General features: G+C 31.2%; 1 protein-coding gene across 7 annotated transcripts in view; it reads left to right on the plus strand.

Annotated features, from left to right (window-relative positions):
* VPS13C (vacuolar protein sorting 13 homolog C) overlaps positions 1-27618 on the plus strand; it is a 164335-nt gene that overhangs the window by 127714 nt on the left and 9003 nt on the right. For 3 of the 7 annotated variants that reach the window (XM_074294924.1, XM_074294925.1, XM_074294929.1), the window contains 14 exons: positions 529-670; positions 4506-4646; positions 6056-6137; positions 6246-6315; positions 7323-7434; positions 7592-7705; positions 12476-12615; positions 13872-13953; positions 14634-14747; positions 15645-15720; positions 22239-22402; positions 23816-23861; positions 24381-24504; positions 26196-26310. In XM_074294924.1, coding sequence (XP_074151025.1) covers positions 529-670; positions 4506-4646; positions 6056-6137; positions 6246-6315; positions 7323-7434; positions 7592-7705; positions 12476-12615; positions 13872-13953; positions 14634-14747; positions 15645-15720; positions 22239-22402; positions 23816-23861; positions 24381-24504; positions 26196-26310 — 1522 coding nt within the window. Of the gene's footprint in view, positions 1-528; positions 671-4505; positions 4647-6055; positions 6138-6245; positions 6316-7322; positions 7435-7591; positions 7706-12475; positions 12616-13871; positions 13954-14633; positions 14748-15644; positions 15721-22238; positions 22403-23815; positions 23862-24380; positions 24505-26195; positions 26311-26825; positions 27463-27618 lie in introns of those variants that run through there. The other 4 variants (XM_074294926.1, XM_074294930.1, XR_012486976.1 and 1 more) reach the window with 3 other exon arrangements.

The raw sequence follows: 27618 nt of genomic DNA on the forward strand, positions 1-27618 counted from the left end.
CTAGATATTCCTAATTTAGAGCCTTGTTAAACTCTGAGTAATTAAATGCTTATCAGTTATATAAGTAAAATCTAACTTTTTTTCTTATGTGTCTTTATACATGTAATCAGCATCCTTCCTGTATTAGCTGGCAAATGTTTTAGTGCAAAAGTTCTTAAGCTGTAATCAGTGATTTGTTTCAATATTTTGATAACTATATTTTAATATAGTTATCAAAATACCATATGCATTTTATTTTGCACATTTGAAAATATCAATGTGAAAAGATTCTGTAGGCTTCATAAGATTGCTCTAAATAAGTCTTAAATACCCCTGTTTTAGAGCAACTTTTGAGGGGTTTTTTGTATTCTTTGAAAAGTATTGTTAATTGTGTTAGAAATGTGTTTTAATATTCCGTGAAGTCATTAAAATTTACATATTTAATGTAAATGACTGTGAATCTAGAGATGAATGAAAATTTTGTATAAATTTTTATCATTTTAAAATATGTATATTATTGAAGTAAATTTTATTATTGAATTATTCTAGCTCTGATGTTGTTTGGGAGATGAAACCAAAACGGAAATGGAAACCTTTTAGTCAAAAGCACATAATTATTTTGGAACAAGCCTATCAGAAGTATCTTCGGTCAAATGAGCATGAATGGATTAAACTAGACAGCAATTTTGAGGTATTATTAATTTTATTTTGTGATATTAATATCAAATAACATACTTTTTCAGTAGGGTTTATAAGAATCAAAATATCACTAAGCAAGAATTACAGTGCTTGATATATATATATGAAACAGTTTCATTAAAAAATTAGCAAATTTTTACATTTTTTTATCTTAATTAGTTATTTTAGCTGTAACAAGGTTCTTTTATGTTGTGTTTTCATGAGGATTTTTGAGAATTTTTAAGATTTTGGTGAAGCAATAAGAGAAAGCACTAAATCTGAAGTTAAAGAACCTGAGTTCAAACATTGACTCTGCCATTTAACTACTTTGAGCAAGTCAGTTGACTGCTGCTACTCAGGTTCTTCAATGGTAAAATGAGGAACCTGTTCAAAAAGATTTAACATCCTTTCTAAATTGAAAAGCATATAATTTTAGAAATTGAAATTACTCATGGTAATTATACCTGTTTCTTACATATACATGCTATCAAGTATAAAATATGTATTTCACATATGTACTTTTGTGTATTAAAATAAAGCATTACTAAGCTTGTGCTTCATAGGTTTTTAAAGCATGTGTTGGTGTTTTAATTTGCCAAAGATTTTTTCCTCATCTTTTATGTGATTAGTGATCTCCATGTGATTAGGGATAGGTTGGGTTTTTTTGTTTTGTTTTGTTTTGTTTTTGCATGATTAATCATGCTAATTATTTTCCTAGTATTGAATTGTTTTTACCTGTGATTTGGTCATAGTTTAAAAAAAGATCTTTTGTTATGGTATTTTTTGCTTAATTTTAATTTAAAAATTATAATTTCAAATTAATATTCATAAATAACTTACATTTTTAATTTTTGCTTTATCCTTTTCTTGTTTATTATTAGATATTAGAATTATATTTGTCTCATTAAAAGTTAAAGTTAAAAAATTTTTGAGAATGATTTTTTGCAGCATATATATTAATTATTCTTTAAAATGATAAAATTCATTTGTAAATTCATGTACAATAGAGTATTCTCCCTAGTTCCCCCACTTCTTTGACTAAAAGTATCTGTATAACTTTTTCTCTCAAATATATTTTATTTTTGGCACTTTGTTTTTGAAAGCAGTAATTCATCTAGATCATTGTTCATCCTTTATTTTTGAAGAGGGCTGATAACATTACAGAGTGATGTTTTTACAGGTGTATGAATTAGATTTAACTGAGGGAGAATTTTATAAAGTCATCAGCCTTTCTCTCTTCCTAAGTCATCAAAGTCCGGTGACAGGAAAAAAAGTTGAGATGACTGATGATGTCCCAGGATGCCGTAGATGACCCCTGTGCCTTCAGTGCCTGACCAAGCTCTAAGCACTCCACAGCTCCCATTTCAGGCGTTTTCACAGCTTTGTTCCAATGAGCAAACTGTTCTCATCCACCTATTTGTCCAGGGAAAGTCTTCCCATGCTTGTAGATATCATTTAACTCACTGATGTCAGTTACTCTTAACCTCGTTTATCCTGTCTGCTGAGAGGTTTGCCAGGGTGAGTCTTCTTGGAGCCACCTCTGCCCAGATTGCAATAATAAACTCCTAGTTGGTCTCCGTGCCTCACATCTCGTCTCTCTCCAGTCTTTGACAGTTGCTATAAAGATATTCCTAAATCACAAGTCTGGCCAGGTTATTTCCCTATTAATTGAGCTCTAGTAGTTCCTGATTCTTCTACTATCAACTACAAACTCCTTTCTTTGTCATCTAAAACTCTTCATGACCTATTTCTAGCAACTATGTGCATTACATTCTAGCCAAACCGACTTTCTTCCTATAATTTTGCACATGGCATTCCATTTCCTGATTCCGTACTTTTGGAAGGTTTGTATCCCATGCTGGAATAAAGTACACTCCATCTCTTTGCTGCATTGTTCTAATGCAGGGGTCCTCAAACTAGGGCCCGCAGGCCAGATGTGGCCCTCTGAAGACGTTTAGGTGGCCCACCGGGTTATGGCAAAATCAGATTGGAAGTGACGTTCGACCTAAACTCATGTTAGCAATGCACACTTCCAGCATTGGGCTGAGGCGGTGGAGACAGTGTGAGGGACAGTGAACTGGCCCCCTATTTAAAAAGTTTGAAGACCACTATAATGCATCAATCAGATATGGCTTTATTACATAAATACATATTACATAGATAACAACCCCTTAGTCATCTAGCATTGTTCTTTAGGCCTTTTCACTTATCTTCAGCTGTTTGTGACTCCATTTGAGGTTTTTTTGGCAAAGATACTAGAGTGATTTACCGTTTTCTTCATTTTTTTCAAATGAGTAAACTGAGGTAAACACAGTTAAGGGCCTTGCTCGGGGTCATGTAGTTAGTATCTGAAACTAAATTTGAACTCAGGAAGATGAGTCTTTCTGACTGCAAGTCTGGGACTCTGTCCATTGTGCCATCTATATCCAGAGGCAGCTAGGTTGCCCGGTAGCTAGAGCATGGTGCCTATAGTCAGCAATATTCTTTGGTGCATACAAAATATTTTCAGACAGAGATGTGGTGTTCATATGATCTACTGCCATTTGATCAGGGAAATGCTCAATTACATGAATACAATTTTTGACTTATTCTTTGATTGAATAAGAAATTTCAGTTTCTGCTGTCTATTTATAACCAAAAGTGAGAATTCAGGTCAGGCAAGCAGAACTGATTGCTCTAAATACATAGTTTATTTCTACCAAATTTTCGCCTTTATTGGCTATATTTCCCTTTTCCCAAAGCTGAGTCAAAATGCCTCTTCTGACTTCTCTGCTCTCTCCTTTGGCATGCATACCTATATCCAGGCTTTCAATTCTCTCTCTTTTTTTTTTTTTTCAGATGATTCTCAAATCTATTTCTCTGTTCTCATGTTTTCCTAAATGTCCTATTTCTACCTCCTCAGCCTTGTCAAAACTCTCTGTTTGGCTCTTTAATTTATGGCATTATGCTTTTCATCATCATTAATTGTATATGTCATCACTCCTCTCTCATGAGAGTGATTATGAGCTCCTTGAGGAGACATAATAAATTTATGTTTTTATTTCTGGCATGAAACTGGTTTACCTATAGTAGGTACTTAATTGTTGTTTTATTCTTTTCAGTTGTATCTGACTCTTCAACTCTGTTTGGAGTTTTCTGGACAAAGATATTAGAATGGTTTACTGTTTCCTTTTCCAGTTTATTTTACAGATTAGGAAACTGAGGTAGACAGAGTTAAATGACTTGCCCAGGGTTACCTAACAGGATTTCATAGATGAGTCTTCCTGAATTCAAGCCTGGAATTCTATCCATTGCACCACCTAGATACCCCAAGTGCTTAGTGTTCGTTGAATGGATTTTTTTTTGCAAGTTTGGAAATTGAATAATTACCTATACAGTTATTTCAGTAGACACAGTTAAATTGAATTATATATATATATATATATATATATATATATATATGAGTTGAACACCAGAAGATTTAATTCCCATTGGTATACGTATAAGTATTTATAACCAAGTATAAGTGCTTTCCTTAAGTCTGCCAATTGTCTTTTTCTTGTGTTTAATAGAAAAATGTTATACTTAAAAAAAAAACTTAAGGTCAGCATGGATAGAGAACAACAACAAAAAAAAATTACAAAAAATTTAATATTACCAATTTTGATATGTATATATGAGTGTGTGTGCATACATGTAACAGATATATTTCCCATTGATTCAAAAAAAAATACTAAATATCTAATGTTACAGTGGTGCTATGTATTCCTTAAATGATTCCTTTTTCCCTTACTATAAAATATTTTATGTAACTTTTACTTGGAACTGAAAAATACTATTTAGATATAGATAAACTTTTTCTATTTTAGGTAAACTTTAGTAGATCCCCAATGGAAATGCGAGTCCCATTTCGGTGTCATATTAAGAGAGACTTCTTACCAGGTATCCACGTTGAATTTAAGCAGTCTCCTCACCAAAGAAGTTTACGGGCCCAGTTGTACTGGATTCAGGTAATATTCCTTTATCTTCATTTTCCCTCCCTTCCTCCTTCTCTCCTCCTTCCCTCCCTCCCTCTCTCCCTCTTCCTTCCCTCCCTCCCTTCCTCTCTTTCTTCTTCCCTCCCTCCTTTCCTTCCTTCCTTTGCAGTTGGAGACTTGCCCAGGATCCCACAGCTAGGAAGTGCTATCTATCTGAGACTGGATTTAAATTCGGGTCCTCCTAATTCCAAGGCCAGTGTTCTATCCACAGCATTTTCTGAATATCTCCCTTTCTTCATTTTCAGAAAAGTCATTAATAAATTTTTAAGAATGGGATTATAAATTTTAACTTGGTTTATGATTGTGTGCCTAAAATTTTTTCAATTTTTCAGTATTGTTAGAAAATGTTTTCCAGTCACTTTAATAATGTATTTTATTTATTTACCTCTTGACTTATATATCTTAATGCAGAAGTAGAATTCTTCCTTTTGGTAAGAATATTCAGCTTGTCAAAAAGAGTATTTTTTTCCTTTTAAATTTTCAATAGTATTTTGTCTTTCCAAATATACATAATAGTTTTCAGCATAAGCTCCAAATTTTTCTCCTCCTTCTCTTACCTATCCCCCTCTTCAAGGCAGCAAGTAATCTGATTTAGGTTAAATATGTGCAATTCAAAAAGAACATGTTTTATATGATAATATAAAATCTGTTGAGTTTGAAATCTCTCATAAATTAAGACATTTTAATATTTTCTTGATCACTTATAGAAGAAATCAGACCTTTTGAAAACATAGTACTTAAGGGCTTTTTATTTAGCACTGTGTTTTAAAAGCAATGGCTGTTCTTTGGCACATGAATGTACTCCCAGATTAGAGAGGCAGTGTTTACAGGACTTACTCTCATTTGATCAGGAAAATCTTCAATTACATGTATGCATTTTATAGCTTATTACTAAACTGAACAAGTTGTTTCAATTGTCCATTTATTTTTTAACTTATAATGAGAAATTTTCATCATTGTCTCTGGAAATAAGTCAGTTTTTTTCTTAATATTTCATGCTTAATATGACATGCAATTTCTCCCATAAGACCATATTTTAATTACTTTTAGAGTGGCCTATATGGTATATAGCTACAAAGATTTGTAGTAATGACTTTGTGTATAAATTCTTCATTTTGCTTGTGTAATTACATACATTTTCCTATATCCTTTTTCTCTAATTATGTTTTCCAGAACTTCATTTTTTTTTTTTTTTTTTTTGCCTCTACTTCCTTTGTGGAATATGGGATCTTTCTTTAGTTGGGAGAGAGAAAAAAAAGATTATATTGGAAAATAAAAATTGGGGGGGGGAAAGAAAAGAAAGTAGTTATAAAGATAGAAGATAAGAATAAAAAAATTATAAGATAAAAGTAGAAGAGAATCCTTTTTGTCTTTTCTTCTAGGTTGATAATCAATTACCAGGCTCAATGTTCCCAGTTGCATTTCATCCTGTAGCCCCTCCAAAGTCCATTGCTTTGGATTCAGGTAAAGAAAAAATAAAAGTTAATTTGAAGCATACCTGTTTATTAATGGTAATAAATATTTACATTTTTTTCTGTGGAGATCAAGTATTTTCTCTTTTTTACCTTTCAGAGCCCAGGCCATTTATTGATATTAGCATCATCACAAGATTTAATGAGTATAGTAAAGTGCTGCAATTCAAGTAAGTAAAATAAGAAAGTTTTAACAGAAATTTACACTGATATTTGCTATTAGCATTCTGATAAAGTCAGGGTAAACTCTAGAGGTACCAATTTGTAATATAATTTTTTTTCATTTCCTCTGAGTGTGGTAATCTATTTTATGATGATGATTACTATTTTTTGTTTTGGACCTTTGCTTTCATTGATATGGGAAATCTGTAGCATGGAAACTGTCTACTAAAACAGATTGATACATTGTCTGTAATTTTTAATTTTAGAGAGTTGCTTTAGAGCACTGAAAAAAGTTCCATATTCATAGAACTAATGTGTGTCAGAGCCTGGGCTTTAATCCAGAACACCTAAAGGCTGGACATCTCTTATCTTCCTTTTCTTTTGAGCAAGGGCCCAGACCATTATGCTTGATCATTCCCTGCTTTTTGCTTTCATGTAGGTACCTTCTCTCTACTCACTTTTCTTTTTATAAATCATCTTCTATCCTTAGAATGTAAATTCCTTGAGGGAAAGAGCTTGTTTTTGTTTATATTTTTATTCCTGGTAGGAAGTGAGTATGTGCCATTTGTCAGCCATCTAGATCTGATTTTTATAATTAATTGACTAATAACATAAGTGTTTAGAGATGGTTTTCTAATGGATCATTCCACCGATGCATGGATCTCATTATTCTCCTAATGAAAGAGCTCTTAGCTGATGAAGTAGAAACCTTTTGCTGTGGCCTTTGGTCAAAAATAAGAAATCACTGATTTAGGAATTTTCAATCATTTTCCTTTTCTGGGCTTCAGTTTCTCATATAGAGATTAGATCTACATCTAGAGATGTATCTAGAGTACCTGAGTTACAGGATTATTGTGAAAATCAAATAAGGAAATGAAATACAGCATGCTATGCTCCATTAATGTTGATTTATAATTATAGTTCTTTTTAAATATTGCTGAAAACATGGTAATGCAATTGTTACATATATTAAAAAAAGCATTATTTACTGTTACTATCTCTTATTTTTTTCTAGGTATTTTATGGTTCTTATTCAAGAAATGGCTTTGAAAATTGACCAAGGGTTCTTAGGTGCAGTTCTTGCACTCTTCACACCAGCCACTGACCCTGAAGCTGAAAGGAAAAGGGTAATCATACTTTTTCATTGTGTGTCTCATAGAGACACTTCTGTCTCTTAGAAAAACATGAGTTGTGAAGTAATTAAAATTTAATATTTTTATTAAGAGGGTTTTTAAAAAAGAAAATGTGATTAAAACTTCTTTTAATGATTTCATTTTTTTCTAGACTAAATTAATCCAGCAAGATATTGATACTCTAAACACTGAATTACTGGAAACATCCATGACAGACATATCAAGCCTCAGTTTCTTTGAACATTTCCATATTTCTCCCATTAAGGTATGCTGTAACTATTTTGGGAATGTGGGAAACAAATCCAGTATTTATTTTGAAATTTGGAAAAAATATTATATCAGGTGGAGATTTTATTTCAAGGACCTAAGGAGAGTGGATTTTCTAATGAAGGAAACCGTAATAGTATGTAACATGTACATGCCCAGTGTCCCACAAAGAAACTGCTGGTGCATGTTCTTCAGATCCAAATTAATAGCTCCCAAAAGTTCATTGACTTAATTAGAGAATTAGTTGGCAAAAGCTTTTCCTAATTAACTATGGAATTGTGACCAGAAAAAAATTCTGTCTAAACAGAAAGATTTAATGGACATCCTCATTACTATGTGAAAATGCTTAAGTTGGTATTATGTGCTGTTGAGGTATTTTTCTCTTTCTAAAATTTTGTTAGAACTTAGGGAAAGAAAAATGGGATTCTTTTTTCATTTCTCTAAATTTGAACTTTATTACTCTGCCTTTTCTCCTTTTTATTTTTCTTCTTAGATTCCTTAGATTTATGTATATTATCCACTCTGACACTCAAAACTCATGCAGTAGGCTAGAATGTTAACTGGTTATCATTTAAAAAAAAGATGTTTAAGATCCTGCATTTAGTCCATGAGTCCATGAGTATATAGTTTCATACCAATTTTAACAGTTGTCTGGAAAGATTTATAAAATAATAGAATGGATTATCTCTTTGGTTTGAATTGTGAGATCAATGTGATTGGATACTTAGACAAAATTAGACAGTCAGATTTAGTAAATGTTATTTCTTTGAAAAAAAATGAGATATTTTGTTAGATATCGTGGAGGGCTGAAACACCGAAAAGGTGTGCTTGAATCAGAGAGCAGAGCACTTAAGGATATTTATCGGATGTGAAATAATGGTTCTATAAGCATATACTTAGGTGATATGGTAATGAGATAGCTCTCCTTATGATTGGCGCCTACTGATTGGGTGATAGTGAGGTAATCGTAGGCAAGGATTGGAGGACTGGGGGAACAAGTCAGAGTCACTTGGTGCCAGGAAGAGGAGGAGAGAGGCTGGAGAATCTGGATTCCAGAATCCAGGATACATCTTTGGCAAGCCATGTGGCAGCTTGCCTGCTTCCTTCACTTCTCCCTCTAAAGACCAAGAACTTTGATTTATCCTGACTCTGACTGATCCTGAGGCCCTCTAGGGAGCTAGTCTGGACATTATAAGGTATGATAGAAATTTACTTGTTTTAAAGCACATTGGGAATTGTGAATGTAAAAAGGATGAGTCATAATTCTCCCCCTTTATTTCAGAAAGGCTCTCTCCTGAGGGAGGTATAAAAATTATAGGTGTAATAATTTTATCTTTGAACTAAAGCCATTTCTTGCACCTGAACTATAAAATACTCAGGCAATATTGTAAATGCGATATCTCAGCCATATTGGAGGTAGATAAATATATATGTTAAAAATGAACAAAAAGTATCATCCTCTTGCCTGTCTAGAGCCCTTCTCCAATTCTTCTTTAAAATATTTAGAAAATGACCAAATGATAAAGGAAAACTGGTTTATTGAATTTATATATTTACTCTTATGTTGGAAAACTTTTTGTGCCTGTCTTTTTATGCAGTTAAAATGGAAGATTATACACTGAAGAACTAAGCATTTAAAATATCAAAAAAATCTAAAAACCTTGTACATTTCAATAATAAGCATTTCATAGCTATAGAACAGTATGCATTCTTTTTTAGAAATTTTTATATTTTTCTGCATCATTAAAAGGTAGCTAATAATACAAGAAGTCCTAATACAACTATCTGAAATAGCATGATAAATTGGGACTAAAATAAACATGCTTAATAGTTAATATTTGATAACATTACATAAAAAATGTCAGCATTCACTTTTTTCCTCTATAATAAACTTACCAAATGTTACTAAACATGAGCATTTCAGTATCCAAAGAGTAAAAAAAATACATTTTTATATAATACTGTAAACTTTTGTTACATGCCACATTTTAAAAAGCATGTTTAAAAGATAGTAATGATATTGCCCTGCCTATCTATATCCCTTTCTAAACTTCTTTCTGCTTTTGTCTGTATATTTTTTTCTTCTTGTTGCATTAATAGTCATTTACTCCTTCTTTATCTTCTCATCCCCCCCAAACAAAATAAAAACCTTCCCTTGTTATAAGTAAGTATAGTCAAACAAAACAAATTTTATATGTTGGCTGTGCCTGAAAATGTAAATCTTATCCAAACCTTTAATTCTGTTAGTCAAGAAATGGGAGGCATGCTTCATCATTATTTTTCTGAATCATGACTGCTCATTTCATTGATCAGATTCTTAAGTCTTTATAACTTATTTTCCTTTACATTATAGTAGTCACTGTGTTCTTCTGGTTCTTCTCATTTGACTGCATTGATGAATGCAAATCTTAAAAGTTTCTCTGCAACCATTCCTTTTGTCATTTATTTACATGACTAATTTTCTATTAGTAATCTGTATGCAAATTTTATACCATAATTTGTTGAACAATTCCCCAATTAATTGGGATCTGTTATGTTTTCATTTCTTGACTTCTTTAAAAGGCTTTTCCTGTGAATGTTTTTGTATATGTGGATCTTTCTCATCTTTCTTTGACTTCTTTGCAGTATATGTATAGTAGTGGTCAGTGGGTCAGAAAGCATATACAGTTTGGTGACTTTGGAGCATTTAATGCCAATTTATTTTCTAAAATGGTTAGAGCAATTCACAGCTCCACAAATAGTATATGTATATCTGTGCACTCATTGTACTTTCAACAATTGTTAGTTTTATTTTTGGAGAGAGTTGTCTTTACCACTCTGATAGAATGTTCGTATTAGTATGATAGGTATTGATAGCTTACATTTTTTTTTAAACTGCTTGTTTGTACACTTTGATCTGCTAAGTTTTTTTATATGTGTGTATATATACATATATATTTCCTATATATTTTAGATGTCAAAACTTTATCAGAAATATTTCTTACAAAGATACTTTTTGATTCCCATCTGATTGTAACTGCATTCTTTCTATTTGTGCAAAAGCCCTTCGATTTGTATAAAGGTTCATTTTATCTTTTTAAGGTCGTGTGTGTGTGTGTGTGTGTGTGTGTGTGTATGTATATGTATGTATAGGTGTACATGTGTTTGTTCTGAAGTCATTCCAACTTGGCATTCACTTTTAGTAATACAAAATTATTCAAGTAGTTATTATATCTCAATAATTATAATTTTTTACTAGTATATTGTGGGATTTGAGGAAATTTTTGAAGATGGCCTAAAAATTATGTATAATATTGAATGAAGATTATTGACAAGAAATTGATCTGAACATCTTTTGATTTAGGTTTCTTTACAATAACATTCCATAATATGATAAAAAATATTTATGTTAACTAAGCATATTTTAAATACTTTGAACTATAAAGAGAATGGAAGCCATTTAAGCACTTCTTCCTTTTCCGTTTTTATGTCATTAAGGAAAATTTGAGATTATATCCCATATATATTTGAGATATATATCCCATGCATATCTTAATAGATTGTTTCCATCTCCTATCTTTATGACTTTGCCTAAGCTGTCCCCTATCCTTCAAGTGTTTTTCCTTTTACTCATATCTCATAGATTCTTTAGATATTATGGCTTACTTGAAACTTTTCTTGATTCTCCCCTTTTGCTCCCTAGTTGATATGTATCTCTCTTCAACCTTGGGGACTTTAGTCTGTATTTTCTCTTTACATATTTTGTATTTATTTACTTTTTATATTTTATTTTCCCATAATAGTAGTCTGTAGTAATTGCGAATGAATGGATATTTGGGTGTAAAGATAATGTGGAGAGATAGTTCAAATTCATTAAAAGGAACTATGTAGAATTTGGGGCTCTTTTACTATGTTGAAGTGAGAACTGATCATCATTTTCCAGGATCATCATCATCATCAGAAAGAAAGAAATCAGTGATATGGATTATTCATGACATTTATCAAAGTGTCAATTATTATTAATAATGCCACTAATAATAGCTGTGATTTATAAGGTGCTTTCAAGTTAGCAAAGCTATTTACATAGGTTATCTCATTTCATTCTCACCACAATCCTGGGAAATAGGTGCTATATCTCCATTTTAGTGGTCAGAAAATTTAGGCAGACAGGTAAAATAATTTACCCAGAGTCACACAGTTATTAAATATCTGAGGCCATATTTAAACTTGGGTCAAATATTCTATTCACTGTGACACACATCAGTAATTCACAGTTTTTGATAACAATCTATGGTAATTATCAATAATTTTTGAGAAGTCACAGAGAACAGGAGAGACATGAAAATATTTAAGTTGATCATATACCTAATTTTTCTAAAAAGGGAATTGCCAGTGCATTCAATAGTTCATATTACAACAAATCAATTTCTAGTTAAGTGGATGAAAATAAAACATTAGGCATTAAACATGGATGACTTGTAGCTAATTCACCATATCATTTCAGATAATTTCATATCTATTTTACTTGTATTCTTTGTAATCTTTTAATGAAAAAAATAGATGTAGTGGTAAAATGTTAAGATTATCAACAATTATTAGAAGAATAAGTTTAAAGTTTTATATTTTAAATAAATTACTAATTAATTTGTGGGTTTATGTTTTTTATTGGTGTATTGTAAAGCAATTTTTTTAGAAAGAAAAAAATGGTAAAAATGATTATCTGTATAAGCTGTTTCACACAAGGAATCTAATAGTTTTTTTATCTGTCTGTCTTAAAAAATACTTTTAGTTACATTTAAGTCTTTCCTTGGGTTCTGGTGGTGAAGAATCAGACAAAGAAAAACAGGAAATGATTGCACTTCATTCTGTCAACCTCCTATTGAAAAGCATAGGTGCTACACTGACTGATGTGGATGACCTTATATTCAAGTAAGCATTATTCTCAAATAAACTGAGAACACAGAAATATTAACTGTTGTTATGCATACATAGATATTTCATTCCCTTTGTTATCATTCTCTTATTTAAAATGCTTTTACTCTAAAGTTAAAGGGCTGGTGAGTAGAGCCATAGGAAAACAGAGTGATTCACCCTTTCCAAAAACAGTTACAAAGTTGACTTGATTATGGTTCTGGAAAAGTGCAATAGGATAATAGTTGGGTAGGGTATGAGGAGTCCGGATGTCAGGAACCCAGAAATGAAATGAAGTCTAGGCAGAGCTGGTTCTAGATATGGTGAGTGATTAAAACACTATTAAACAGTCATTCCCTAGAGCAAATGTTCCAGTCATAAAAGAGCTGAGACTTCCATGGTTATTTTCTGCTTCAGGGTTGTGGTGGTTGGGTAAAATGGCTGGCGGTTGTTGAAGTAATTATGAAACATTTAAAATTTAAATATTGGCATTGTTATAATTTTCTAGAGAAATTAATAACTTCTCATTTGGCTGTGGGAGGATGTAGGCATCTTCCTTGCTTTGGTCTTGAAGGTAAGAAGGATTTTCAGAAGGCAGACATATGAGAGAAATTTTTCAGTCTTGAAGGATGAAGTAGACAAATACGTAATGACAGAGAATAGGTGGGAATTTTGCAACAGTGAATGGTGTAGTTTGGCTATGGCATAAAATGCATGAAACTAAGAAGTGTAAATAAAGCCTAGAAAAGGTTACTTTAGAGCCAGAAGATAGGGAGAATTTCCTAAAAGTCATTTTTCGAAGATAAGAATATTTGTATTTAGCAGATCCATAGTTTTCATGTAAGTAAACATTTCTTAAATGATTGATTGCTCGTAAATATTGTCTTAACATCATAAGGTCTTTCTATGAAGAAGTTCATTCAACAAAGATTAACTTTAACTTAGTTCTGCTTAAATTATCTTAAATACTAGATTAATATAGTAAAGATGAAATTTCCCTAAAAAGTTAGTCTAGTATCTGTTTATTAGTGAAGATAAATATCCTCCAGCTATAGTGCTTCTTAGGCTCTAGATCAGATTTTATCTCTCTCCTAAAATTTTTATAAGAATGAAATACTAAGATGGTAATTAGTAGAAATCCATAAATGTATACAGTAGGAAACTGTCAAATTTGTATGACCAGGATGCAGAGCTAATTATAATTTCTAAATGTTCAAGTTTCCAGTTGTATTTAAATTTAAGGATGATAGTTCTTGTGTACTTCTACTTTTCAGATTGGCATATTATGAAGTTCAGTATCAGTTCTACAAGAGAGATCAACTCATGTGGAGTGTTGTCAGGCACTATAGTGAACAGGTAATTTCTGACTCAAGAGAAGAACAAACTTCCCCATTTTTATTGCTCAGTAGGGTAGGTGACCACCTAATTATTTACTTAGTACCATTATTTAATTATTACTAAGTACCAAGTACTTAGCTTGAATAATGAAAATGTATTTCCTTACTTAACTTTTTCTTCTTTCTTTTCAATAAAATATTTCTTCATTTTTTTTTTTGTAGTAAGTAGAAGCTGGTTACCTCAGGCTCTTAAGGTTCTATAGAATCAAAAAGGGAAGCTTCTTGACAATAGTTTGAACCTGAAGAGAATCTATATATTACATTCAGTATAGAAATAGTACCTAGATATAAGATATAAGAAGAATCCTTCTAACTCAGTACAAAAAATAAAAGAGAAGACTGAGGCATACTTAGGTTATTCTAGTATTAAGTCTGTGCTCAAGAACACATAGTAACTATTTAGGGCCTCTTAGGTACTATTTCAATATTACTGAATGTAATATTAAGATATTTATTTGTAGTATTGCCATTCCATTTCCTTTTTGTTCTGATTTGCAAATATTGCACATCTTACTTTTCCCTCCAGCCATAATATTTAGCTTAACTAATACTGTTGTTTTAAAAGTGTTAATGTTATTTTAATATTGAACAAATAAATAACCACAGAGCCTTTATTAAATCTTTCTTTTTTTTCTTTAGTTTTTGAAGCAGATGTATGTCCTTGTTTTGGGCTTAGATGTACTTGGAAATCCGTTTGGATTAATTAGAGGTCTGTCTGAAGGTGTTGAAGCACTCTTCTATGAACCTTTTCAGGTATTTTCATTCTATTTATTTTGACTCCCAAAATAGTGAAATTGAATTTCTACTTTACCTTTTTCTCAAACCAAACATTTAAGTTTGACTGAATTATTGAAGCATTCAAAAGGTTAGAGAGATTTAAATTTGCTTTCACCAATCCCTGGGTTTTTTAAAGGAGTTATTAGTACATATATCTAGCGTATGCATTCTCAAACCCTTTTTGTATTATGCCCCTCTTTGTCAATGTGGTAAAGTCTATGTATCTCCTCTAAATGTAATGCTTTTAAATGTATAAAATAAAATATATAGGATTACAAAGGAATTCAATTATGTTGAAATACATGTAGTTCTCAGAATATTAAAGCACCAAGTTTGTGGGCTGTAGGCTAAGAATTCCATTCTAAAGATTATAAGATAGCATAGGATTAGAGAAGATGATTGGAGAAAATGAATTTTTGATATATCAGATTTGAGTTTACATTCTGAGTCTTCATATTAATTTATGTTGCTTCAACTTTCCTAAAGCTTCTCTCTTTAAAAGTCTTAACTTTAAATGGCTTTTTCAGGTAAGAATTATATCTCTTATGCTTTCTTCTTTAGAGAATGCTTAAAAGTATATGATGTTAAAACCTTTGATTCTGCTATTTGACATTTTTAGTTCTTTCACAGAGTTTGACAAAATTCTCTTAGAGATTATGGTGTTATGATCATAACATATACTCAATAAGTTTTCTTTCATGAGAGGGAAGATAGGTGAAAAGAATGTTTAAAGTATGTTGTAAAATGGAATTTCCAAGATTTTTTTGAAGGTTATCCCTGGAAAAAATATACATATTTTTATTAGTTCTTAAAGTATTAATAGAAGCTGTTAAATCAAAATATAAGACATTAAAATGTAATTTTTTAAATCAGGGAGCTGTTCAAGGGCCTGAAGAATTTGCTGAGGGGTTAGTAATTGGAGTAAGAAGCCTCTTTGGACACACTGTAGGTATGTGTCATTTCATATTTATTTTTAAAAGTCATTAAATTCTATCTTATGATAAAATTTTCATATTTAATCAAATGAGGATCTCTTTCTTCTAGTATCTCTGGGTACAAAATATTTATTTTCTTGCCTTTAAGTGAATGATAGTTTTAAGACAGTAGCCTGTGATTCTTATCACTATTCCTGTGTGATCCCTTTTAGAGAGACCAGCAAAATAGCCAAATAGTTGCTTAATACAAACTTTTCTAACTCAAAACCTCATAATAAATGAATTACATTAATCATTTAAGTTAACATATATAAGATATGTTAGCTTTTAATAATAGTTTTACTATTATGATTATTGTTAATTCAAATATAAAGTAGTTTCAGCTGAATCAACAAGACAATTAGGCAAAATACCTTATGTAAGGTTAAATGCTCATTAATAAATACATAGATACTTTCATTTAGTGTTCCTACCTCCAACCAACTCCAAGCATCTATTTCACAAATCCTTCATGGCAACAGTCCTGAAAGAAAAAACAGACAGTTTTGCCCAACCATTTGGTGGAAAAGTGAGGAAAAAAAGGAGGCTTCAACCCAGAAGAAGAGCCATATTTGACTCTCATATCCACAGAGTAGCACGAAAGATAGCATCATCTGGATTAAAGGGGCTCAGGAGTCTGATCTTCTACATCCTTTCTCCTTCCCACTACTCTTCTCTGCTCCAGAAATTACTCAGAAAAGGAACCTAGGTCCAGTTAGTTTCTTTATCCATCATCTTGAGAAACTAGAAACCTAGCTTTAGGGTAGATTTGCAGTAACAGAAAGAGGAGAAGCCAAAAACTAAAGAGGATTTCCAAAGGCATCAATAAAAGGGAGCAGAAGAGAAAAGCTGTAAAAAGACCAGAAAATTAAAAGAGCTTGAATGAAAACCTAACTCTGTAGAAAGGATCATAAAAACAGAAGAATGATTAAAACAAAAGATATTTTGAGCAAATAATACAACTTAAAGGAAACAAGCAAATTGTTGACAAAATCCTGTTGGCTTACCAAAGGTCGTAGGACAAGTAAGAAGGTCCCGAATGTAATAAAACAAAAATAAAACTTAAATAAGACATTACAAATACATTCAAGTTAGAGATCAGTTTTTTAAATATGTTTAAAGAATAAAAAGAATATGCTCTCGGAGAGGAAGATAAGGAAAAGAAAAAAAATTTTAAATTCTACAAAAATGAATGTTGAAAACTATAAATACTATTCTATACTATACTATACTATATATATGAATACTATAAATATGAAAAATAAAATACTATTCAGAAAAAAGCAATAAAATAGGGAAACTATAATATGTGATAGAGACTCTAATCAAAACAGTTATAATAGAATTTTGAAGCAGATGATTTGGCAGACATGAAGCAAAAGACAGCAAACTTAAGTGAACATATTGACTGACCTTTAAAAAATTTGTATTGAAATGACTTAAGGCTCATAAATTTTCAGGGAGCAATACCAATAACCTGTCCAGAAATTATGGATATAAATGATGTTTAATTGCTTAATTTAATGGTTTCTAGTTTTTTAAAAAAGCTTTAATTCCAAGGCAAATAGTGTTTAATTTAATAGTTTCCAAAATGGAAAACTTTTGCAAGTAACTAGAACAAAGATTTGCATAAAAGTTTGAAAAACATAGTTAACACATTCATAAACATAAAAACACATTCATAAGAAATTGCCAGAGAAAATGAATTAATACATTTCATAAAACAAAGGCACTCTAGCTAAGTCAAAATAAAGCTGGTCTTACTCATCATGAAGAAAAAGATAGGAATTTAAGACATTTTATCAAAAGAAAAGAAGATGAGCAAATTATTTATCTTGTAAAGACCCCAAAGAGGCAAAATAAAAGTAAATTTACAGTTTTCAAGAAAAGATTAAATAATAAAATCTATTATCCCAGGTTTACTCTTTTAAGAACTTGATATATAAGCTAAAAGCAAAACAAAAATAGATCACTGAAAGTTAAAAAAGGATCTGAGTTGTAATAAGTAAGGCTGAGGAGGTGAAAGATGTCACTAAAAGACATTTCTATGGGAAAACTTACTCATTGGAAAACCACCTTCTCTGAAAAAAAGAAATTGCATAGCATCCTATCCCAGGAGAGGGATATACTAGTTCCTAAGGGAAACCTGAGTAGTCAGGGAATATAAAACTAGAGCTCCTTGAAGGCAGGTTGAACTAACACCATAATAATAGGATGAACAAAATATCCCATGGGTCCAGTATTGACTTAAAAGAGGAAAAGGAATTTAAATAATGAAATAAATGAAAGAATTACACATGCTTCATCATACTTTCTAAGTGTGAATTTAATATATGGCTTAATAAAATCAGAACTAAATACAAAATTTAATCTACAAACATGAAACTCAAGAGAAGCATAAAAAGGTAAATGGGGAAAATTTATATTATTTAAAGGTTAAACTGTTTTCATCTCTAGATGGGAAAAATTATATCTGTAATTCTTGAGAACTGTATCTGTTACTGGGATGGACAGACTTGGGAATTACTTGGACAGATGGTATAGTTATGAATGGATTCTGATGTGATGACATCAAAGGAAAAGACATTAAAAGGTAGAAAAAGGTCTGTACTGGAAAAAGGAAACAGGAAGTAGTATAATGGGACAAATTAGATCACTTGAAGACCTGTTACAATATAGGGAAAGAAGGGAAGAAAATGAGCATTGTCTGAAGCTTGTTCTCATTAGTTTTGGCTCTAAGAGAGAATAATTTAATCATTCAATTAGGTACAGAAATTTGTCAAACCCTATAAAGAAATAGGAGGAGAAAGAGGAAAGAAATGGGAGGGCTAGGATAGGAGCGAGGGCAGAAATACTAGGAAAAAAGGTAAGAGAAGAGAGAAAAGGTAATAGAAGATAAGGTAGTGGGTAGGGTGGGTTAAAACAGAGTAGAAAGAGAAAACAAAAGCATAGGGGAGAAAATAGGATGGAAGGAAATAAAGAATTGTTAATCATAACTGAATGTGAATGGATTAAACTCATAAAACAGAAGTGAATAGCAGAGTGGATTAAAAAAACAGAATTTGCAAGAAACACATTTGATACAGAGAGGCACATTTATCTCCATCCCTATGCTCTCTAGTGTTTTTCTAGTGTATTTTTTCAAAAGCTGTTTTTTGCATCTATTGAGATTAGATATTTTGTTACTGAGATGGTTGATTATGTTAATAATTTTCCAGATATTAAATCAGCCCTGCATTCCTTATATAAATCCTCCTTGGTCATAGTATATTATTCTGCTAATAAGTTGCTGTAATCTCTGATAATTTATTATGCTTCAGCTGAAGTGGAAAAAGCAAGGGTAGCAATTCTGATCTCAGATAAAGCAAAAGTAAAAATAGATTATATTAAAAGAGATAAGGAAGGAAAGTACATGTTGATAAGGGTACCAAAAACAATGAAGTAATAACAATACTAAATGTATTTGCACCAAGGGTAGAGCAGCCAAATTCCTAGAGAATATTTTAAGCCAGTTACAGGAAGAAATGGACAGCAAACCTATACTGAGGGGGACCTCAATCTTACCTTCACAGAATCAGACAAATCTAACCACAAAATAAAGAAGAAAGAAACTGGGGAGGTTAATATAGAATACTAGAAAACCTAGGTATGATAGATCTGCCAAGAAAAACCCAAGAACTATATGAATACGATTATATAACACTTCTCACACAAATAAAGTCAAATCTAAATAGTTGGAAAATATTAATTACTTATTGGTGGGATGAGCTCTGATTAAATTATTGTACTTGTTCTGTGTCACACTAATCAAACTGCCAAAGAATTATTTTATAGAACTAAAAGAAATAACAAAATTCATCGTGAAGAACAAAAGGTCTAGTATATCAAGGGAATTAATGAAAAAAATTACAAAAGATGGTGGCTTAATAGTACCAAACCTAAAACTATATTATAAAGTAGCAGCCATCAAAACCATTTGGTACTTAAAAAAATAGAGTGGTGGATCAGTGGAATAGATTAGATATACATGACATAATAGTCAAGGCCTATAGTAACCTAGTATTTGATCCCCCCCCCCCAAGCTCCAGCTTCTGGAATAAAAACTATTACTTGACAAAAATTGCTGGGAATATATGTCATAAACTTGGCATAAATCTACATCTTACAGCCCCATATCAAAATATTATCAAAATGGGTACATGATTTGAGCATAAAGGATGATACCATACACAGATTAGGAGAGTAAGAGATAATTTACCTATCAGATCTTTGGAGAAGGGAGGAATTTATGGCCAAAGAAGAATTAGAGAACATTTTGAAAGTCAAAATGGACAACTTTGATTACATTAATTAAAATGTTTTTGCACAAACAAAATCAACAGAAACAAGATTAAAAAGAAAGTACAAAGTTGGGAAAAAATCTTTGCAGCTAGTGTTTTTTACAAAGGCCTCATTTCTAAAATATATAAAGAACTGTGTCAAATTTATAAGAATACAAGTCATTCCCCAGTTGATAAATGGTTAAAGGATATAAATAGACAATTTTCAGATGATGAAATTAAAGCTATCTATAGTCACATGAAAAAATGCTTTAAATCACTATTGACTAGAGAAATGCAAATTAAAACAATTCTGAATTACCACCTCACACTAATCAGGTTGGCTAAGGTGACAAGAAAAGATAATGATATATATTGAGGAGATGTGGGAAAACTGGGACATTAATAAATTGTTGGTGGAGTTGTGAAATGATCCAACCATTATGGAGAACAATCTGGAAATATGCCCAAAGGACTATAAAACTACATACCCTTTGTCCCAGTAGTACTGTTACTGGGGTCTGTACCCCAAGGAACTCATAAAGGAGGGGCAAGGACCCACATGTGCAAAAATGTTTGTAGCAGCTCTTTGTGTGGTAGCAAAGAATCAGAAAAGGGAGTGGATGTCCATCAATTGGGAAATGGCTGAATAAGCTGTTGTATATGAATGTAATAGAATATTATTCTATAAAAAAAGATGAAGCTGGTTTTAGAAAGGTGAAGGAAGGAAGGAAGGACAAAATAAATATGAAATAAATGAAAGAATACACATGTTTAATCATACTTTTAAGTGTGAATTGAATATATAGTTTAATAAAACTAAAGAAAATGGCAGAGTGGGTAATATCAAACAGTCTGTTATACATAGTAAATAATGTTAAGAGATGGGTGGGGGAGGGTGTGCACAGAATTTACTCTTATCAGTTTAGTCCAAAAAAGAGTTAAAATCAATCTATGGAACAAATTGACAAAAAATTGATAAAATCAAAAGAAAAGCAAGGATATTTCATTATGCTACTCAGAACATAGATTATGCCAAAAGCAATAAATATAGAGAATATCACTTAAATTCATGAATGAAAATTGTCAGTTAAAAAGAGAATGTAGTATGTAGTAGACTTCAGCATTTTGCGGAGTGCCAGGTAATTCTCAAAAGGTTAGATTAAAAAAATATAGAACTAAATGAAACTACTGGAGAATTTTGAACTGAAAAACCTATGGCATCTTCTGAATGGAAACAAATAATAATAATAATAATGCTTATTGTTAGTGTCACATAGCACTTTAATTAAACACATAATTATATATATATATATATTGCTAGGCCAGAGAAATTTTAAGTGAAAGTTGAAAAGCAGAAATATTAAACATGTTCTTTGTACATCTAACCACATACAAATCATGACAAAAATTGGTGACAATAGGGTATATGACCAAAAGACAAACATAAATGGGGACAGAGATAACATGCTGAATGATAGATCAAAGAACAAAGCAAAAACCAATAACTTTATATAAGAATAATAAAGATGGATAGCCTACTAAAATTTCTAGAATGTAGGTAAAATAAAAATAAAAAATAACTTTCAGATATTTCAGATATTTAAAATAAAATAAATACTTAAGTATATATTGCAAATTGTATATATTGCAAAAAATTAAATATGAAACTTTAAAAAGTAGAAAATAAAAAAATAAATCTAAAACGAGGGTAATAGAAATCTTGAAAATTAAAGTAGAAAATCAAATGTAAAATTAAAAAAAACCTGTAGGATAATCAAAACTAAAAGCTGTTTTTTAATTAACAAGATTACATTTGTAAGTAAAATGACTGAAAAAAAAAGAACAAGACAAAAAACCCAAATTACCAAAATAAAGAATAACAAAATGAAATCGCAACAGAACAGAAACAAAAAATTATCAAAAACTATTTTGCATAATTATATGCCATAAAACGGAGAATTTAAAAATAATAATTCTCTATGATAACATTTTAGATTATTTTTCTTCCTAATGAATCTATTTTCCAAATAAATTAATTTTGCATATTGCTAAACGTGAGATGGGAAGACCATTTTCAAATTAGGTTATCATATATTACCATTTAAGGAACCATGACTTTTTTATGTGTGTGATTTTTAAAAAATAACCAAACTTCATTTTGTTTATACTAGGAGGAGCAGCAGGGGTTGTGTCCCGAATAACAGGTTCTGTTGGGAAAGGTTTGGCTGCAATTACAATGGACAAGGAATATCAGCAAAAACGACGAGAAGAGATGGGCCGTCAGCCTAAAGATTTTGGAGATAGCCTGGCCAAAGGAGGAAAGGGCTTCCTGAGGGTATTATGTTCATTTTGGATCGCTATTGAATTTGCTTCTTGCTATTATTTAATAATATGAAGATAGCAATAGAAATCCTCATTTTGTAAATGGATTTAATAAATTAATCTAGAGTTTGTGTTAGGAAATAAGGCTGAACTTGCTATAGAACTTGTATTGTATATGCATTGTATAAGGCTTCTCAGGCAAGACTCCAAAATATAGAGCTAGGACCACTGTTAGGAAATTATTAGAAGCAAACCCTTGGGAAGCACATGGTGGCTTAATTTTTTCATTTGTGACAGTGGTGTGGCAGATAGGATTTTGATGATGGTGGTGGCAGTGATTTGATGCTATGATGCTACCAGATAACAAACAGAAAAGAAACAGCGATGAAATGAATAAAAGTCTGATTTCTTTGTAAAATATAAAACTCATATAAACAAGCACCAAATGGGTATGTATTCTAGATAGAAAAGGTCATATGAACAAATTAGAGGAAAAAATCCATCATCAAAAAAAGTTTTAGAGGGGCTCACAGAAGATAAAATGGATAATTTTAAGTACATAAAATATTAAAAAAAATTTTACATAAGCAAATATAATAAAGTTAAGGTGAAAAAAAGAAACAACTGGGGAAAATCTTTGTAGCAAATGCTTTTAATAAAAGTCTTATTTCCAAAACATATGTGGAATTCATTCAAATTCATAAGATAAAAGCCATTCCCCACTTGACAAATAGTCTAAGGATATATACAGTTCTCAAGGAAAAGAACTCAAACTAACTACAACTAAATAAGAAACACTCCACACCACTAATAGAGAAATGCAAATTAAAACAATTTTGAGATTCTGTCCCAGAGTAGCAAAGACCAAAAAAAAGAAAAAAAGAAAGAAAAATGAGGAACTGTGAGAAAATAGGAGCATTACAATGAAATGATGAATTTAAGTCTCATACTGATAAATGAACATTTTAGTGTATATGTTATATATAATTTATAACAATCACAGTATATTGAGGTATTTGTTTTGATTGTGAATATTTAGTATAAGAAATTTATTTTTCTTTTTTCCAGTAAAGTGATAAATACTATGGAATAAAAATAGATTTGTTAATTTTTTAAGAAATAGACATATTGGGGGGGGTGCAGTAGATGTGGAATGTTGCTTGTATTTTCAGATGAATTGTTATATTATTAGATTTACTCAATTGTTGTACTTTATTACAAAATCTTACAGTTTGATGTTAAACATCAGATATCAAAGAGCTCATTTTTATTGGAGACATGCTCTGTAATACCAAGTAACTTTAATATTAGGAGTTATCTCCAAATAATACTTGTTAATAAAATAGATACTTAAAAATGGTCAGCAGAGACCTCTAGTGGCCATTTAAAGTTAAGACATCTCTAATTGACTTATTTTTTCTTTCAGGGAGTTGTAGGGGGTGTGACTGGAATAATTACCAAGCCTATGGAAGGTAGGATGAAAATATTTCTTTGATAAACCATGTTAGAAACACCTTTGCACCTTGTGAACAAAACAAATTTCACTTTCATATATTTGAATTACTTACTGAAGCTAGTTCCAAACTGAGAAAATTTTGATTATTCTCCTGCCATGAGCTAGAAATTCAGTGAGCATACAATAGTAATTAATTCTGATTTTATATATATTTTTTCTGCGTTAGCTACTAAAATAAGTGTGACAATGTCCAGAACTTTGATAATTCTTCTCTGGATCATTTATTTCTATTTCTTTAAAAAAGGAGGGAAAGTTAGAGGCCTAAAGAGGCAGATTTCCTGTTTCTTAAATATTTCAGAGCTGGATTCTTCGACTTTATTGCCTAATAGGACTAAATGTTTATCTCATAAAGTTCATTTCTAAAAGTTTGCTTAAATAAGGAATTCATTATTTTATTCTGCATTTTGTGGATACAGACTTGTATTTTTGAACTAGTCGAGTAAAGTAGATCTTAATGTCTTCTTATGATCTGAAGGAGCCAAAAAGGAAGGAGCAGCTGGATTCTTTAAAGGAATTGGAAAAGGGCTTGTGGGTGCTGTTGCTCGTCCAACTGGTGGCATCATTGATATGGCCAGCAGTACCTTCCAAGGAATTCAGAGGTAAAAAAAAAAAAAAAAAAAAAAAAAAAAAAAAAAAAAAAAAAAGTTTTAAAGGAGAGTGTGATTTCTTAATAAGAAGATTGATTGTACGTAGTTGTGTGGACAAAAGTCATATAGAGCAAAAAAAAAAATTTATGTTTTATTGGTTCATGTGTTTAAAAATGAAGCAAAGAAGACTGAAGTCATGAACCACTTTTTTTTTTTTTTCAGATTTGTAGTTATTAGCCACTAGGACTACAGTTAAATAAAGCCCTGAATTTTCAAGTATCTAATGCATAAATAAGATTTTTGCTTTTATAACAAGGAATTAAATATATTAGCAAACACTATTTTATCCTGATGCTTGAACATTTTAATATATGTGAGAAAATGCAGATTAAAACTATGATTATACTTTTTGTGGTAGACCTGGCTGGGCTTCTAATTTTATTAGTATGTGGAGCTTCTTCATGAGGAAAATCTTTTTACCAATGGAGGCCTGGCTGATTTTGCAACATCGAGTCTAAGAGTTACCCCAAACATTGAAATGTACAGTCTTAGTCATTGAATGTTGGATGAGATAGCCAGGGTCATAAAGGTAGTTGATATGAAAGACATAGCTTGAATGCAGGTCTTCCAGGTTAGAAGACCAGCTCTTTCTTCACTATGTCAAGTTGCCTTCCATGGTGGTGTACAAAGGTAGTATAGTGTTTCACTAGTTTATCTATTCTATATCTTTGTAGAGTACACTGTTCTGAGGTGAGAGTGAAGTACTTTAGGTACTTCTGATCCAGTTTTACTGTGATAATTAAAGGGGAACTTCTAAGACTGTGTTCTAGTCAGTAGCAACACAAACTAGATTAAAAATTCAATAAAAATAATCTTTTGGAAGAGAACATACAAAGCTCAATAGCTAATTGATGTTTTTTTTTTCCTTCTGGATTATTTCTGAAATATTTATTGGTCTGTTGAAAATACATGTCTTTCAGGATTTTTTTTTTTAATATGCTGGAATCTGTATGTATTCGTCATTCTGTCCTTGATCATCTTTTCTGTAATTGTTTATCCATTCCCCTTTAAAGCTGCTGTTATGTTTTCATTTTATTTCTAAAGACTATTGGTGTTTAAAAGAGGATGTTAATCATAGATCATAGGTTGTCTCATTGTTTTTGGTACCCTTATCAACATGTACTTTCCTTCCTTATCTCTTTTAATATAATCTATTTTTACTTTTGCTTTATCTGAGATCAGAATTGCTACCCTTGCTTTTTCCACTTCAGCTGAAGCATAATAAATTATCAGAGATTACAGCAATTTATCAGCAGGATAATACACTATGACCAAGGAGAATTTATATAAGGAATGCAGGGCTGATTTAATATCTGGAAAATTATTAACATAATCAACCATCTCAGTAACAAAATATCTAATCTCAATAGATGCACAAACAGCTTTTGAAAAAATACACTAGAAAAACACTAGAGAGCATAGGGATGGAGATAAATGTGCCTCTCTTGAGAAAGAGACCTTAGAGACTCTTGAGTCCATTGCTCCTATGAAGCAGCTCAGTTAGTCAGCAAGCATTTACTAAATGCTTATTATGCACCAGGCACTGTGACTTACCCAGGTCACACATCCCAGGTGTGCCTGTTAGTCCTCCAGACTCTAAATTTATCACACCAGATTTGTTTTATTCTTCTCTGTTCATATAGGGCAGCCGAGTCAACTGAAGATGTATCTAGTCTCCGCCCTCCTCGCCTGATTCATGAAGATGGGATCATAAGACCATATGACAGAAGTGAATCTGAAGGTCATGATTTATTTGAGGTAATTGTTATGTTTTTTGGACATGTAAAATTATGTTTATAATTTTAGATTTCAAATAAATTTGTGTTGTACTACATTCTTTGGACTGTCCTTGTAGTTGGCTCCTGATTATTGGATTTTTTGGGGGTATTTATTTAACTCAGCCCTATGAATGGGAGCTTATAGGCAGTTGTCTGCTTGGAAAACTTTTGTTTGAACAGGGAAAAATAAGAATGTTTCAAAAAAAGCCATGGAATATGAAACACTTTTAGGGCGGGCAAACTCTTCAGTTAATGAGTGTTCATTTGATTCTTAAAGAACATTTTAAATTATTTTTCTGACTTTCAAGCTTTACCTTTGTTATGTGTTAAATATGACTGTCTTGCAAATGCTACCAGCTTTGTCCTCAAAAGAAAGTGAATCTGTAATGTTATTAGCCTTTAGCGGTTTTTTTTTTATTGTAAGTTACTGTGCTTTTATTTTTTTTGCATGCTTCTAACTTTATTTTCTATCTTTCTTTTTTTCTGCCTACACAGCAAGAACTGGAAATAGAGGAGTAAATATTTCCCATACTACTTCTTGGTCTCATCCTTAAAAAATACTGTGGTATTAATTTACTGCTTATGGAGTACTTAGATTGAGGGTCAATTTCAGTGAAATGTTTTCTAGACTCTTAATTTCAGTTCAACTTTTAAGTATTAGTCTATAGGCATTTGACACACCAAATAAAAGTATTAGGAAAACTGATTCCTATTGTTATAAATAGCAACACTAAGAAATAGTTTGAAGCACAGTAAGACATGGTTTAAAATATTACATTCTTTAGTTAGGTAGGGGAAAAGCCTTATTGAGCTTCCAAAATGATGGGCTTTTGCTTTTCAAGTTTAGAATTTTCATCTTTTCTAATACTCTTCATGTGAACACTATGAAACTTCAATATAGAAAACAAAACTAGAATCATTCTTGTGTTTCTTTTAACTCTGAGGTCCTAACACTTTTGTTACACAGTTTTTATTTCTCAGAATGCCTTAGCTTTTGTTGAGTTATAGGTGTATCATCTTGGGCATTTGTTTTAATTATAAATAGCTGATGAATTGCAAATCAAATTGTACTGAAGATTTAAGACAATTAGCTAAGAGACAAAGTAAACACCAATCTCATCTTATTCTAGAACTTTCTATATATGACCACCTTTTTTCCTTTTTTTTTTTTTTTTTTTTTTTTTTTTTTGCACTCAAACTTTTTCAAAATAGTCTCAACTTGGCACAGAATATTTGGTCTTGATTATTGTAACTCCATATATTACTCCTCGTAATTTTCTGTGCTTTA

This window comes from Sminthopsis crassicaudata, chromosome 2, assembly GCF_048593235.1.
Source record: "Sminthopsis crassicaudata isolate SCR6 chromosome 2, ASM4859323v1, whole genome shotgun sequence".
In the NCBI taxonomy this organism is placed as follows: domain Eukaryota; kingdom Metazoa; phylum Chordata; class Mammalia; order Dasyuromorphia; family Dasyuridae; genus Sminthopsis; species Sminthopsis crassicaudata.